Source organism: Garra rufa, chromosome 2, assembly GCF_049309525.1.
Source record: "Garra rufa chromosome 2, GarRuf1.0, whole genome shotgun sequence".
Classification (NCBI taxonomy): Eukaryota; Metazoa; Chordata; class Actinopteri; order Cypriniformes; family Cyprinidae; genus Garra; species Garra rufa.
The window spans coordinates 71,775,796-71,790,723 of NC_133362.1; the positions used below are offsets into that span (position 1 = coordinate 71,775,796).

The 14,928-nt window shown below is 38.1% G+C and overlaps 1 protein-coding gene across 1 annotated transcript; it reads left to right on the forward strand.

The window, feature by feature from the left end:
* The first annotated feature begins 747 nt into the window (after positions 1 to 747).
* Positions 748 to 14,525, forward strand: LOC141325714 (uncharacterized). The gene is made up of 2 exons (XM_073834464.1): positions 748 to 884; positions 11,116 to 14,525. The coding sequence occupies exons 1-2, from the start codon at positions 800 to 802 to the stop codon at positions 12,099 to 12,101; spliced, it is 1,071 nt and encodes a 356-aa protein (XP_073690565.1). The 5' UTR covers positions 748 to 799; the 3' UTR covers positions 12,102 to 14,525.
* Positions 14,526 to 14,928: the final 403 nt, after the last annotated feature.

The window sequence follows — 14,928 nt, forward strand, 5'->3', positions numbered from 1 at the left end:
ATGTATGCAGTTGGCATTAACACACTTATAACATAAAAACAAAACTGAAATGGACAAAAATGTCCGTAAGGTCGCACAAGGGTTAATGACACCTGTGCTGGCAAAATGAGTGTAAATGCGCAAAATTAAAATTATCTAAATTTGTACATTTTCTGAGAGGGTTAACCTGCTGAAAAAAACAGCTAAAACCAGCCTACGCTGGTTTAAGATGGAAGTAGCTAATTTTAGCTGGTTTCCCTTTTTCTGGAAAACCACCATCATTCTAATGCTCTCCATTGACTTTGTATTGCGGGAAGCGGGCTCCTTGTCATTTCTGACTTCTAACAAAAAAACAGAACAAGGTGTAAAAGCTGCTATGAGACGAGGCGTACCGTAAACAAGCTAAAAAACACCAAAACTACGTTTTTATAAGCTCTTGACCTAAAAAACACAAATAGTTGTAGATGGTATAGGTATTTCATGTTGGGCAATTCAGCTGGATCATTTCCCCAACAAAGGAAGGTAAGGAAAAGGTGCACTGACATTGACCAATAAAATTTAGTTTCTCAATACATCTTCTTCTTTCAGGGTGGTGAAATAATCCTTTGACATGGTTAAATAATGAATGTTTACTGTCGCCGTTAAATTTCCTTTAAAAAACTACTCCTTTAACTACTATACTCTGACTGAGATGCACCCAGATTTAGTTTGCATTAATTTCTGTTAATTGTTCTGATCTTAATTATGACTGATTGTCCAAACCGACAGAAAAACTCCTGCTGAAGCAACACAGAGATTCCCGTGACACACTGTTATAAAGATGGCGCTTATTAAAGAGGAGGATGAAGACATAAAAATTGAAGAAGTATTCATTGTGAAACAAGACGATGACGAGGAAGAAACAGGTTTGTTTTTATTCTCATTAATAATATTTTTATTATAAAGAGTGTCATTATTACGGTGGTTTTATTTAAAAATGGAACTTCATGTGGACAAAAATATGTTGAGATCAAATGACCAGACACATACTTATGTGCAGCAGTGAACTATTTGATTAATTTCTTAGTTTGATTGTTAAAAACAATGCAATACATGCTGCTATATTTTGTACTTTTTTAGGTGATATAGAAGCTCAAAATTCTTACTAATAACATTTTATTAACTAGACTAGACTAGCTTGTACGTGAGTGAACCCAATCCTCCCTATTCGCAAAATACATCAAAAATGGATTATTTTTAGTTTTATTTTTGGTCAGTGGTTATGAAAACATGAATATTCATTTCCTTTAATGCGTTGAGCTGTCGATCTTTCTACGTAACATCTAAATCAGTCAAATCATGAAGCTGATATATACAGTCTCCTGTCAGTCTTGCTCAGCACTGGTCTTCACTGAATGTTGTTCATAACTTTCTCTGAATTCTATGCTGTGCTTTATTTTATTGATTAATCAATTTCTGTATAGTAGGTTCTCAAACTTTTTACAGTGGTGTACCCCGTGGGGCATTTCACATTCTTTTAAGTATCCCTCAATAATTAAGGGATATAATTTCCCCCTTTATATTGATTAACACATGAATTTTTACCTTTTATAGAAGGATCTTTTATGTCATATTCTTAACATTCTATTAAGTGTATTATTAATATGTGACCCTGGACCACAAAACCAGTCTTAAGTAGCACAGTTATATTTGTAGCAATGGCCAAAAATACATTGTATGGGTCCAGGGCAATGTATACTAAAAAAAAAAAACATACTAACATCCCTGCTGGAAAAAAAAAACAAAACAAAACATAAAAACAGCTAAAAACAGCCTAGGCTGGTTGTAGCTGGTTTAAGATGGAAGTAGCTGGTTTCCCAGCCTGACCAGCTAAGACCAGCCTGGAAAAATGGCCAAAATCCCCCTAAAACCAACCAACCAGCCTAGGCTGGCAACAAATAACTAAAATCGCCAGTAGGTGGCAGTAAGTGGTCTTAAGTGAAGCGTCTTTCATTCATTCAGTAAGTACTCATATCAGTACTCATATTTTAAACATGAAAAGTGTTGTTTCTGTATCAACCTTTGTATAGACTGTGTCAATATTTGTTCTTTGCTATTAAGTGCTACAAATATACTTAAAAGACACTTAAGTACATGCAGCGCTGTTTGCTAAAGCATCCTATCATATGCACACTGCTGGTATGGATACAGTCAGTTTTGACTGCAAGAGATGAGGTAATTTGATGTCTTTGTTTACGGCACTCCCTTTTTCCTGTTTTAGCATAAAAGCGGCATTTTGCTTGTCAGAAATATATGCTCTGTTTTAATGCTACTTTAAATTGGGGTAGAACCAAATTAATGGCAAAGCTCAGCATTTTGTTCGCGAACCCCCCTCCGTCACCTCGCATACCCCAGTTTGAGAAAAACTGCTATAGAGTATCCCACAAAAGTGAGTACACCCCTCACACAAATTTAGTATATTGTCTGAAGGGATAATACTATAGAAATTTAACTTGGATATATTTTATAGTCAGTGTGCAGCTTGTATAGCAGCATAGATTTACTGTCCTCTGAAAATAACTCAGCATACAGCCATTATTGTCAAAATAACTGGCAACAAAAGTGAGTACTCCCTAAGTGAACTTGTCAAAACTGTGTCCAAAGTGTCAATATTTTATGTTAGCACCATTGTTATCCAGCACTGCCTTAGTCCTGCTAGGCATGGAATTGACCAGAGCTGCACAGGTTGTTGCTGGGATCCTCTTCCATATAATGGCATCACATAGCTGCAGTACATTAGACACATGGTGCTTCTCTACCTTCCACCTGAGGATGCCCCACAGGGTTCAGGTCTGGAGAAATACTTAGCAACCCATCACCATCACCATCACCTTCAGACTCTTGGTGGTGTGTTTGGGGTCATTATCATGTTGGAAAACTGCCATTCAGCTTAGTTTCTGGAGGGAAGGCATCATGTTCTGCTTGAGAATGTACAGTACATAATGGAATCCATCCCTCAATGAACTGCAGCTCCCCAGAACCAGCAGCACTCATGCAGCCCCAGACCATGATGCTACCACCACCATACTTGACTGTAGGCAGGACACAGTTTTCTTGGTACTCTTAACCAGGGCATCACCACACATGCTGGACACCGTCTGAGTTGATCTTATAGTCTCATCAGACCACAGAACATGGTTCCAGTAATTCATGCTCATGGACAGGTTGTCTTCAGCAAACTGTTTGCGGGCTTTCTTATGAGCCAGCTTCAGAAGAAGCTTCCATCTGGGATGACGCCCGTGCAAACCGACTTTTAGCACTGTGCAGCGTATGGTGTGAGCACTGACAAACTGACCTTTTACTTCTGCAACCTTTAAAGCAAAGCTGGCAGCACTCATGCATCTGCTTTTTTGAAGCCAGGTTCTGCACTTGATGCACAAAACAGTCAAGTAGACAAAAACAAGTGGCTTTACATGGCTACCCTGGTGAAAAAAACAGCTAAAACCAGCCTAGGCTGGTTGGCTGGTTTTAGCTGGTCAACCAGCCTGGTTTTAGCTGGTCATAGCTGGGAGGCAGGCTGGTTTTAGAGGGGTTTTGGCCATTTTTCCAGCCTGGCCAGGGTAAACAACATACTGCTGTTATCACTTAGGGTGTGCTCACTTTTGTTGCCAGCTATTTTGGCAATAATGGCTGTATTTTTAGAGGACAGTAAATATATACTGCTATACAAGCTGGACACTGACTACTCTAAAATATATCCAAGTTTCATTTCTATAGTATTGTCCCTTGAGAAGATATACTAAAATGGTTGCTGAAATGTAATAGGTGTACTTACTTGTGTGAGATTCTGTATGTTTCTCATCCCCCACCCCAGTTTTGTATTATTGTTTGTTGACAATGAAACAGAAAAAGGGGTTTTGGAGCTTTTTGGGATTTTTATGAATGCACAGACAAAAAAAGTCACAATTACAAATACTTTTTAAATTTCCAAATACTGGTTAATGGCTGGTAAGCAATATTTTGGCCTGTGCATTTTCTAAGTTCGGTTGCTGTTGGCAAGTGTGTTTTTTTGTAATCTTGTTCGCTGTCCTCCTGCTTTCTCTACTTACTTTTTCGAAGGTATGATTTCAACATCATTTGTAGCTACGTTTAATTGTCAGAACCCATATTCACAAAACATCTTAAGGCTAGAAGTAGCTCATAACTAATTAACCGATTTAGGAGAAAACCTTAAAAACAATGTTAAAAACAAATTTATCCTAAATTTAGAACTCCTACATTTTTGTTTTAAGAGTATTTTACAAAGCGTTTAGTGCTAAAACTAGTTCCTAAATCTGTTAGGAGTAGTGACAAGGACTCACTAAGAAGTCACTAAGACCAAATCACAACTGCACAACTGACCACTAGTGGGCCTCAGTGATCCGCCAGGTGGGCCGCGAGATGGCTTAAAATTAATTTAAATATTATCCTAAAATGATCAAAGCACGCCTCTTTCGTGTTCTGTGATGGATTGCTTTGGACTCGGCGCAGCAAGCCTCATCGCACTGTTAAATACAGACTGAACGGCGCCTCAAAACGTATAACTGCTGCACGCAAGCGTCATCAGAGACCTGCAAGGGACCAGAGAATGTGAGCGGAGTGGAGCGGCAACAATTTCCCATCCGCGCTCCGTGCATTTAATCACTCCGCTCCGTGTTCATTATTTGCCGCTCCCGCTCCACTCCTCGCTCACTGATATCAGAAACACCGCTCCGCGTAAAAAAAATGTGTATGTTTGAAATATAACAGTCCTGTTCATAACATATATTAAAATACAAAAAATAATAAAATAAAATAACAAAAGAGTTTGGAACACTACTGTGTAAACTATGTTCCTACCACATGCCAGGCTAATAACAATTGTCAGCATTTAAAGAGTATAATTTCTGCTTTTTGCAGTCCAAAGTTTGTAATGAAAATTAGAAACCATTACATTTGTTTCAATGCATTATTGACACAGCGAGTGTGTTAATAAGTGTTGTTCACCATAAAATATTCAGTAGCTTATCTAGAAGGAACAAACTAATTCCTTGTAAACTAGTCATCATAGCCTTCACATTCTTTCTGATTTGCGTGATCCATCTCTATCAAGCTAGGTAAATATGTTTACCGTGAATTCTTGCTTAATATGCAGTAATATTACGGACAGTTGGTCTGAATTGATCTCATGATGGAGCGGTCTTGAAGCGAGTGAAAACCACGACGCTCCGACTTTTAAAAAATCCGCTCCTCCCTCCATTCAAAATCACACCGCTCCAGTCCACACTCCGCTCCGCTGACATACTCTGCAAGGGACGGATTTTTTTGTCCCGCGCCCGCCGGCTCCCGCAGAAATGTATGTTATTTCGTCCCGCTCCGCCCGCGACATTCGTGTTTTGTCCCAATACCGTAAGCAAACGCCTGCATAAATGTAACATATACCCCCGTGGGAAAACAGGTCTCTACTTCATCTCTTGGGTGCATGAAACAAACCCTTGCACTAATTTGAAGGTAAAGACGATCAGGGTAGTAACGGACTTGCGCGTAATGTATGACACTCTTGTACATCGGAGTAGGCACGCACAAGTCCGCTGTTGATTCACAAACTATTCATGCTATCGGGGCTCTGATCCATATATTTTTGCGTGAAATTTCAAAATATTTGCATAGTTGTCAAAATTAATGTCTTGTGAGTGTTTAATAATGAATGCTGGTGTTTATGCTCATATAAGCACCAGCATCAACAGATTTAGAATGTATTTGCTGTATTTTTCATTTGTATGTATATTTTATAATGGATAAAAACAGTAGATATTCAGTCAGTCCAGTTGAAAAGGACAGGTTTAGTGAGTGGTATTTTGGCATCTCCCTGTTGTTCTGTTTGGCAGGTTCACTTACTTAAGAAAAAGTACTCTGAAGTTGTAAAGAATGTCTGAATTAAAGAATTCAGGATCTTTAAATCTGTATATGTATATATATTTTAAAAAGTTAGAACTCAGCAGAGGGTTTCCTTTTAAATTCAGCTTTAATTTAAAGTTTGTTTGAGGTTTTTTATAACATGCAGTAAAAGAATAAGAAGGCAAAACAAATGTTTTGGTTAATAAAAAAGGTTGAAAAAATAAACACTTTTAGAGGAAATGTATGGAAGCAGATTAGTCTCATTAATAATTCACGCACAATACACGATGCACACATGCGTGTCCCAATTCACGTGCACGAAAAAAAAATATATATTCACAAAAAAAATTCACGTGCAAAAAATAAGAATATAAATTCATAAAATACGTTTCACAAGTTGCAAAACACAATTCACAGATTTACAACTGTGTACAACAATTTTGAATGTTTAAAAATCACGAGTGTATCACGGACTGTGAGTGTGTGAATAGCTTTTTTACGTGTGTATTTTTCAGACTTGCGTGTGTGTTTTTGAGACTCTCCTGGCAGCGAACTCCTCCCATGCGGGTCACTCGTACACTTTAGCCAATCAGATTTGAGCCTGTCGATCGACCAATCATAACCCGCTGTGGGCGTGCCTATCTTACGTTACGTCATCAGCGCGAGTCCAGTTCCAGAATTCAGATACGATTCAGCTGTTGATCGTCTCATTTTGTTTTATACTGCATGCTTATTTAAAAATCGGTCGTTTAGACACACTCGTTAACGTGACCAGTGTAAGCCAGCTGCTGCTCAGAGTGTATTATGTTTTAAAATTTATCGATTGTTATGTTTATTTAATAAAGAATCATTTGCGTGGATACTGTACCATACCGCATAAAGATATTAAAATTATAAACTTAATTTAAAGCATAAAATACGTTTTTTACAGATGGGACATGTAAATAAATAGAAAATGAAAATTATCTATTTGGATATTTTTCAAGCAGTCTCTTGTGGTTTTGTTTTTTTGATTGAAAACAGGAAAGAGCTGTCAGAGCCAAACTTGTCTTGTGTCTCAAATCCTACGATGGCACACATTCAGCTGATGACGATTTAATAACACACATTGTAAACCATGTACATTTCATTTAAGTTTGTTTACGCTGCAGCCTGCAGATATTATTTATTTCAGAATTGTGATGCTTATGATGTACAAGTAGCTGCTCCTATTTCAACCTCTGCCACAAATTATGAGGTGATGTGAATCTAGAAGTTTCATTTGGAACTGTAACTCTTTCAAAACAGTCATGCTGCAACCCATCCATTTTAACAGTTTCAACTGATTTAACTCATGCATTATTACTACATTTCTTTTAGAATGGTACCCTATGACTTTGTATTTGTTAAGGCATAAAGCTTTGTTATGCATTGTTAAATGTTCTGGTTGTATGTCAGAATTAAAACATTCAAAACAAGTCGGAACTTGAATGAAGTTTACTGAATAATCTTTGATGCATTCCTTTATGTGATCAGTCTGTCTGACTGACCAGCAAATTCCAGAACTGTTAATACTAAAGCAAATACAATTGCTGCTAACCAACATCATCTTGTGTATTGTAATCTCAAAGATTTTTACATCACTGCTCAACATAAAATTATGTATCACAATAATATAATATTTTAAAAAGTACATGAATGTTGATTACATTAAAAAAATAATGCATAAAGGTGAAGTACATAAAAAGACATAAAGATTAATGTGAATGAAGAGGTCTGTAACTGTCATCCAGATGTTGTTCCAAAGTGTTAAATCCTGAAAAATGCAAGGAAAATGATTAGTGTGTTTTAATTAAACACTGCATCCAGTTGCACAAATGGTTAGTACAAACACACCGTTATTCATACACTGAGTTCTCGTGAGGTATATTCATCATTACATAAAGCTATAATAATAAAGGCAGGGTCAGTGCTAAGTGGGAGCTAGACTGGGCAGAGGACACCCAGCGTTGTTAAACAAAAACATGGCAATGAACAGAATTCTTTCTTCATTTTGGCCAATATACAGGACATTGTGACTAACACAAGACAGCATCTTTGGCAACACTATCTGTTTTCATAGCAGCCGCTGGCTTAAACTGGTCACGTTAACGAGTGTGTCTAAACGACCGATTTTACCTTTAGTTTTTAAGCACTCAAAATAAAACAATACACCTTTACTAGGCTAGTTACAAATGAGACGATCAACAGCTGAATCGTATCTGAATTCTGGAACTGGACTCGCGCTGATGACGTAACGTAAGATAGGCACGCCCACAGCGGGTTATGATTGGTCGATCGACAGGCTCAAATCTGATTGGCTAAAGTGTACGAGTGACCCGCATGGGAGGAGTTCGCTGCCAGGAGAGTCTCAAAAACACACACGCAAGTCTAAAAAATACACACGTAAAAAAGCTATTCACACACTCAGAGTCCGTGATACACTCGTGATTTTTAAACATTCAAAATTGTTGTACACAGTTGTAAATCTGTGAATTGTGTTTTGCAACTTGTGAAACGTATTTTATGAATTTATATTCTTATTTTTTGCACGTTAATTTTTTTTGTGAATATATATATTTTTTTCGTGCACGTGAATTGGGACACGCATGTGTGCATCGTGTATTGTGCGTGAATTATTAATGAGACTAATCTGCTTCCATAGAAATGTCAGGCATAGGAGGGCCTTGCAAAATTGACCCGAGAAGGAGGTGGGCCCCGGTGTAAAAAAGGTTGAGAACCCCTGCTCTACAGTATTTCTATGAGTAAATCTCTGACAGACCCCTTCCCTATCAGCCAATCACTGTGTGCATAGTTAATAAGTATGCTGACATCATCCATTACAACAAGGTCAGCCCCCGCCCTTATTCTTAGCTTAAGACTTATCTCTGTTCCTTAATAAAGTTTGTCTCTGCAGCTTTGTGAATAGGTTTTAAGAGAAAACTCTCAGCTAAAAACTTACTGATATTTAGGAAAACTCTTAGTGGTAAGAGAAAATGTTTTGTGAATATTGGTGCTGAGCTGTTAGACTTCTGCCTTGAAACTGCATCAAAAAGACCATTTTGTACTTTTATTTTAGTTATCTGATTTAAAGTAGTTCACTTTCAGAACAAAAATTTACAGATAATGTACCCACCCCTTTGTCATCCAAGATGTTCATGTCTTACTTTCTTTAGTCGTAAAAAAATGTTTTTTGAGGAAATCATTTCAGGATTTCTCATCATATATTGGACTTCTATGGTGCCCCCAAGTTTGAACTTCCAAAATGCAGTTTAAATGTGGCGTCAAAGGGCTTTTAATGATCCTAGCCGAGGAAGAAGTTTATTATCTAGCGAAACGATCAGTTATTTTCTGAAAACATTTACAACTTATATACTTTTTAATCTCAAATGATAGTCTTGCTGAGCTAGACAAGACATTTGAGGTTAAAAAGTAAAAAATTGTAAAAAAAAAAATTTTTTAGAAAATAACATTGTTTGCTAAATAAGACCCATCTTTCCTCGGCTGCGATCATTTAGAGCCCTTTGACGCTGCATTTTAGAAGTTCAAACCATATAAATCATTAATGGTTTACTTAGGGCTGTCCCCGAACAGTCGAAGATTCGATGCATCGATATGCGGAGCCTGATTCGACCACCGATCTCACAGTCGAATCTTCGCGGGTGAAACGAGCATCATACCATTTTGGCAATATGGGGGTGCTCAATGTCTAATTGCACACAGAACTACTGGTTTTGTACGGTTATATTAAGTTATATACAGCCTTTGATTATGATAATGAAGTAAAAACAAAAGTGAAAAGAAAGAAGCGTTCAATAAATATTTTTAACGTGTTTGTGAATAAATCTAACCACCCCTGTGACAGATTTAATTTTCACTTTCCCTGATCCATGATGAGATGCGGACCATCTTGACGGCAGGGATTAGGCGGCGATCACACCGAACGCGTTTTTGCAATTGGAGGCGCCTCTTTTGAATGGTTTTCTGTTGGCAGTGAGCGTTCTGTTTATGCGCCCCCGCGCCTCACGTTTTTGCAGGAGCGCTCTGAGCGCCTGAAGTTGAAAAAAAAAAAATCAACTCTGAGGGGAAAAACGCCCAACGTCATTCGCGTTCTTTTCCGAGGCGGGTCTTCTGTTGTGATGGCGAAAGTTTACCGTTGCTTAAAAAGTCCGCTATAATCCTTTGATTTGACTGACAGGACAGCTGTTTCGGTCGTTGCTTATCAAAAAAGGCAGTGCTGTGCGCCTTGCGTTTTTAGAACTAAAAGACGCGTTCTGTGTTTTTATTTAAACCTAAATAAGTTCGTCTGTCAGTTGGCAGGCAGTTTTGGTCGCTTTATTAAAAGTTGTTGCTGTGTGCAGTGTGTAAAATAAAATAAAAACTGTTTTACCCTCCTGCTGACTATAGTGTCGTGCCCTTCCTAACCCATTCACACACACACATAGGCCTAGATGATTCGACTATCGGTCGACTATAGAAAGATTTGAAAATTCTGATTCGACTATGAAAATTCATAGTCGGGGACAGCCCTAGGTTTACTCAAAAAACATAATTTCCTTATGACTGAAGAAAGAAGGACATGAACATGTGGGTGAGTACATTATCTGTAAATTTTTGTTCTGAAAGTGAGCTATTCCTTTTTATTTATGCCCGTTTGTTTGTGCTCTTATGAAAGTGCAGTCGTTCTTATGAAATGTGCATTTCTCTAATCTCTCACAATTGTGATTTTCATGCTGCCCAAATGTGGTTTGCATACTTAAAACTATTAATCTTAGTTAAGTATTACAGAAGTTTCCCCCAAAATCCCAAGAATGCATTAAAAAAAAACTTGATTCCAAGTTTTCAATGAGGAATTAAAACAGTAGTCTGTAGTCTCTTAAGGTGAACAATAATGAACATCTGAGTCCACAATATGGAGGTAATTGCGTACAAATTTGAAGTGGAACAAACATCCCCAGTAGAACACATTTTGATGTTTTCACATATCCAAGACTTTCTATAAATGTAAACTGGGGTGTCAAGCTCAGCTCTGCAGAGTTTAACTCCAATTCTAACTGAACACACCTGAATCATGGTCTTCAAGGTTAACGTATTAGAGGTGTGTTGGAGCTAAACTCTGCAGGACTGTGACTCTCCAGAATAAATGGCAGATTTGGGCCATTGTTGCACTCTGTTCTACTGTTGCTTTTAAACAGGGGTTAACTTGTATTTGTCTCTTTTTAGAACTGATGGTGCCGAGAATTGAGAGGGAAGTAATAGATGAAATGCAAGATGAAGATCAGTATTTTATAACTGGACGAGAATCAATTAGTTGCTCTCAGACAGAAAATACTTCCTCCAGTATAACTCAATTCACCTGCCAGTATTGTGGAAAGAGTTTCAGTCAACATGGAAATCTTATAGTCCACTTGAGGATTCACACTGGAGAGAAGCCTTTCTCCTGCCAACAGTGTGGAAAACAGTTCAGTGAACATGGAAATCTTAAAGTCCACATGAGGATTCACACTGGAGAGAAGCCTTTCACCTGCCAAGAGTGTGGAAAATCTTTCACTAAAAAAGCAGCCCTCAAAAGCCACATTAATGTCCACACAGGTGAGAAGCCTTACACATGCCCTCTGTGTGGAAAACATTTCAGTCAACAAGGAAGCATTAACAGGCACATGAGAACTCACACTGGAGAGAAGCCGTACCTCTGCAAACTTTGTGGAATAGGTTTTACAACCAAACCAAACCTTGAGTATCACATGAACATTCACACTGGTGAGAAGCCGTATGCATGTGATCAGTGTGAAAAGAAGTTCAGTCATAAGGGAACCCTTAAAAAGCACATGGTGGGTCACTCAAGAGCTCTGTCTCTCAGTTTTATATGCCATCAGTGTGGAATGAGTTTCTCAGACAGTGACAACCTTAAAAATCATGTAACATCTCACACTGGAGAGAAGCCGTTCATGTGCAGTCACTGTGGAAAGACTTGCTCAAACAAGACAAACCTAAATCTACACATGAGAATTCATACTGGAGAGAAGGATTATATCTGCCCTTACTGTGGAAAGACTTTCAGATTTAGAGGAAACCTTCGGGCTCACATGACAGTTCACAGCGAAGAAAAACCTTTTACCTGCCTTTCATGTGGAAAGAGTTTCACACTTAAAGGAAACCTTACCGCTCACATGAAGCTTCACACTGGAGACAGACCTTCTTCAACCTAAGTTTCACAATCAGAGAAACCTGACAGATCATTTGCAAATGCATTCTGGAAACACACTGACAAGTTTAGAAGGAGCAATTTTAAAAATCACTCTGAAGGTGGCGCAATACTGTGGAATAATTTTGCCATCACATATAGACCTAGAAAGGTAATTTATAAACAAGACCGTATTTGTTTTTTTTTTTTTTTACGTAAATAGTTTCAAAAAGCTCTGAGAATGCAGATATAAGTTGGCACCAGAAAAAATTAAAAATTATTTGAAGGCTGAAATTATTGACTGAAACCGTGACAAATATTAAATATAAATTCTCAAGTGAGTTATGTTGTGTGTACGTACAAGTTCCTTCTCACTGAACTGTCCACTTGTGCCGAGAAATAGTGGACTAACAAGTCTGGCATGAATTTACAGTGGGGCAAATAAGTATTTGATACACTGCATATTTTTCAAGTTTTCCCATTTACAAATAATTGTGAAATCTGTAATTTTCATCGTAGGTACACCTCAACTGTGAGAGACAGAATCTAAAAAAAATCCAGTCACATTGTATGATTTCTAAATAATTAAGTTCCATTTTGTTGCATGAAACACGTCTTTGATACACTAGAAAAATAGAACTTAATATTTGGTTTACAATTACAGAGGTCAGACGTTTTCTGTAGTTCTTGACCAGGTTTGCACACACTGCAGCTGGGATTTTGGCCCACCCCTCCATACAGGTCTTCTCCAGATCTTTCAGGATTTGGGACTGTAGCTGGGCAAGAGGCTCTTACTGAGGGAAGGAGGTTGTTGCCCAAAATCTTGTGATACATGGCCCCATCCATCCTCCCCTCAATATGGTGTGGTCGTCCTGTCCCCTTTGCAGAAAACCACCCCCAAAGCATGATTTTTCCTCCCCTATGCTTCACGGTTGGGATGGTGTTCTTGGGATTGTATTTATCCTTCTTCCTCCAAACACGGCATGTGGAGTTTATACCAAAGTTATATTTTGGTCTCATCTGACCACATGACCTTCTCCCATGCCTCCTCCAGGATCATCCAGATGGTCTTTGGCAAACTTCAGACGGGCCTGGACATGTGCTGGCTTGAACAGGGGGAACTTGCACACGCTGCAGGATCCATGCATTCCAATCCATGACGGTATAGTGTGCTACTAATGGTAACCGATGAGACTGTGGTCCCAGCTCTCTTCAGGTCATTGACCAGGTCCTCCCGTTTAGTTCTAGGGTGATCCCTCACTTTTCTCAGGATCATTGATTGTCCATAGTGTCCTTAGACAGCTCTTTGGTCTTGCCCATAGTGGAGAGGTTGGAGTCTGATTGAGTGTGTGGACAGGTTTCTTTTATACAGGTAACAAGTATAACAGGGCTTCTTAAAGACAAACTAACAGGTCTGTGAGAGATAGAATTCTTGCTGGTTGGTAGGTGATCTAATACTTATTCCATGCAATAAAAGGGAAATTAATTATTTAAAAATCATACAATGTGGTTTTCTTTTCTTTTTGATTTTGTCTCTCACAGTTGAGGCATACCTACGACTTAATTGGCGAAACACTGTGCTTTTCAGACTACATGACATCCTGTCTGTCATTAGGTCATTGTGCTTTTCACACTATACTATGTCCTATAACTGTCTTGGTTAATGTCTCTTGAATTGTATTTTTTTATTCTATGTATGCTTAATGCGTGAAGTACTAGTCAATGTGACCCACCTATAACTATGTGTGTCCTATCAAACTAATGCTCATTTAATGATACACACTTTGGTGTACGCCACCTCCTCATAGAATACCATGTGTGTTCATTCTTTAATCAGAATATAAAATGCCACAACCATTCAAACCATGCTTTCAGACAAATGGTCATAAAACCCACATTATTTCCAATATAAAATAATGAGTTTACATAACATAAGTTGACTTAACTTTAAAAAAAACGAGGAAACCTATTGCCTTAAAGGGGTCATTGGATGAAAAGTTCACTTTTACATGTTTAAACATTAATGTGTGTTGGCAGTGTATGTACAAATCTACCCTATAATGATAAAAATCCATGCTGTGGTTTTTAGTTAATCTGTAAAAATAATATTCCCTTTTTCAAATCGAGCCATTCTCAGATGCCTGTCGTTGTTGCGTCACACAGAGGCCGCTCCCACCATAGTTGACTGACATGAGCTCTTACCTCAGTTCAGCTGTAACAGTCCGACCTCTTTGTTTCGATGGCGGAACAGGGATGTAAATTAGAGTAGAATTTCTTTGAATTGTCGTGTTGCTGGATGTAATAATGAACGTAGTGGTCGTCATTTACTCCCGATATCTGAGCCGCTGGAGATGCAGTAGATTACCTTTCTTTGTGAAGGTTATGTGCCTCCCGATCTACATATTTCTGTCTATCATTCATGATCCAGCTTCACTTACAGCAGAAGTGTTTTTTAATGAATCTTTGCGATCATCTTTTCTAATAACGTGCTAGTTAGCAAGTTTAGGAGCTAAATGCGGTTAAACTCCACAGAGAGAAGAGAGGGCAGAGCTCATTAACATTTAAAGCAACCTCGACCAGAACAGGATGAATTTTGAAGAGCTGGTTTTGACAAGATAAAAAGGGTGGTGTTTTACACAACCATTGAGAATTTTAACCAAAGTATATTATTGACTCCTATAAAATTAAAGGAGAAGTCCACTTCCAGAACAACAATTTATAAATAATTGTAATCACCCCTTGTCTTTCACAATGTTCATGTCTTTCTTTCTTCAGTCGTAAAGAAATTATGTTTGTTGAGGAAAACATTTCAGCATTTTTCTCCTATGGAGCCCTGATTTTGAACTTCCAAA

Bases quoted from the DNA above. Each gene is read 5' to 3' on its own strand.
- LOC141325714 (XM_073834464.1), top strand. From the start codon at position 800: ATGGCGCTTATTAAAGAGGAGGATGAAGACATAAAAATTGAAGAAGTA. The intron at 885-11,115 runs GTTTGTTTTTAT...GTCTCTTTTTAG, and splicing joins CGATGACGAGGAAGAAACAG to AACTGATGGTGCCGAGAATT.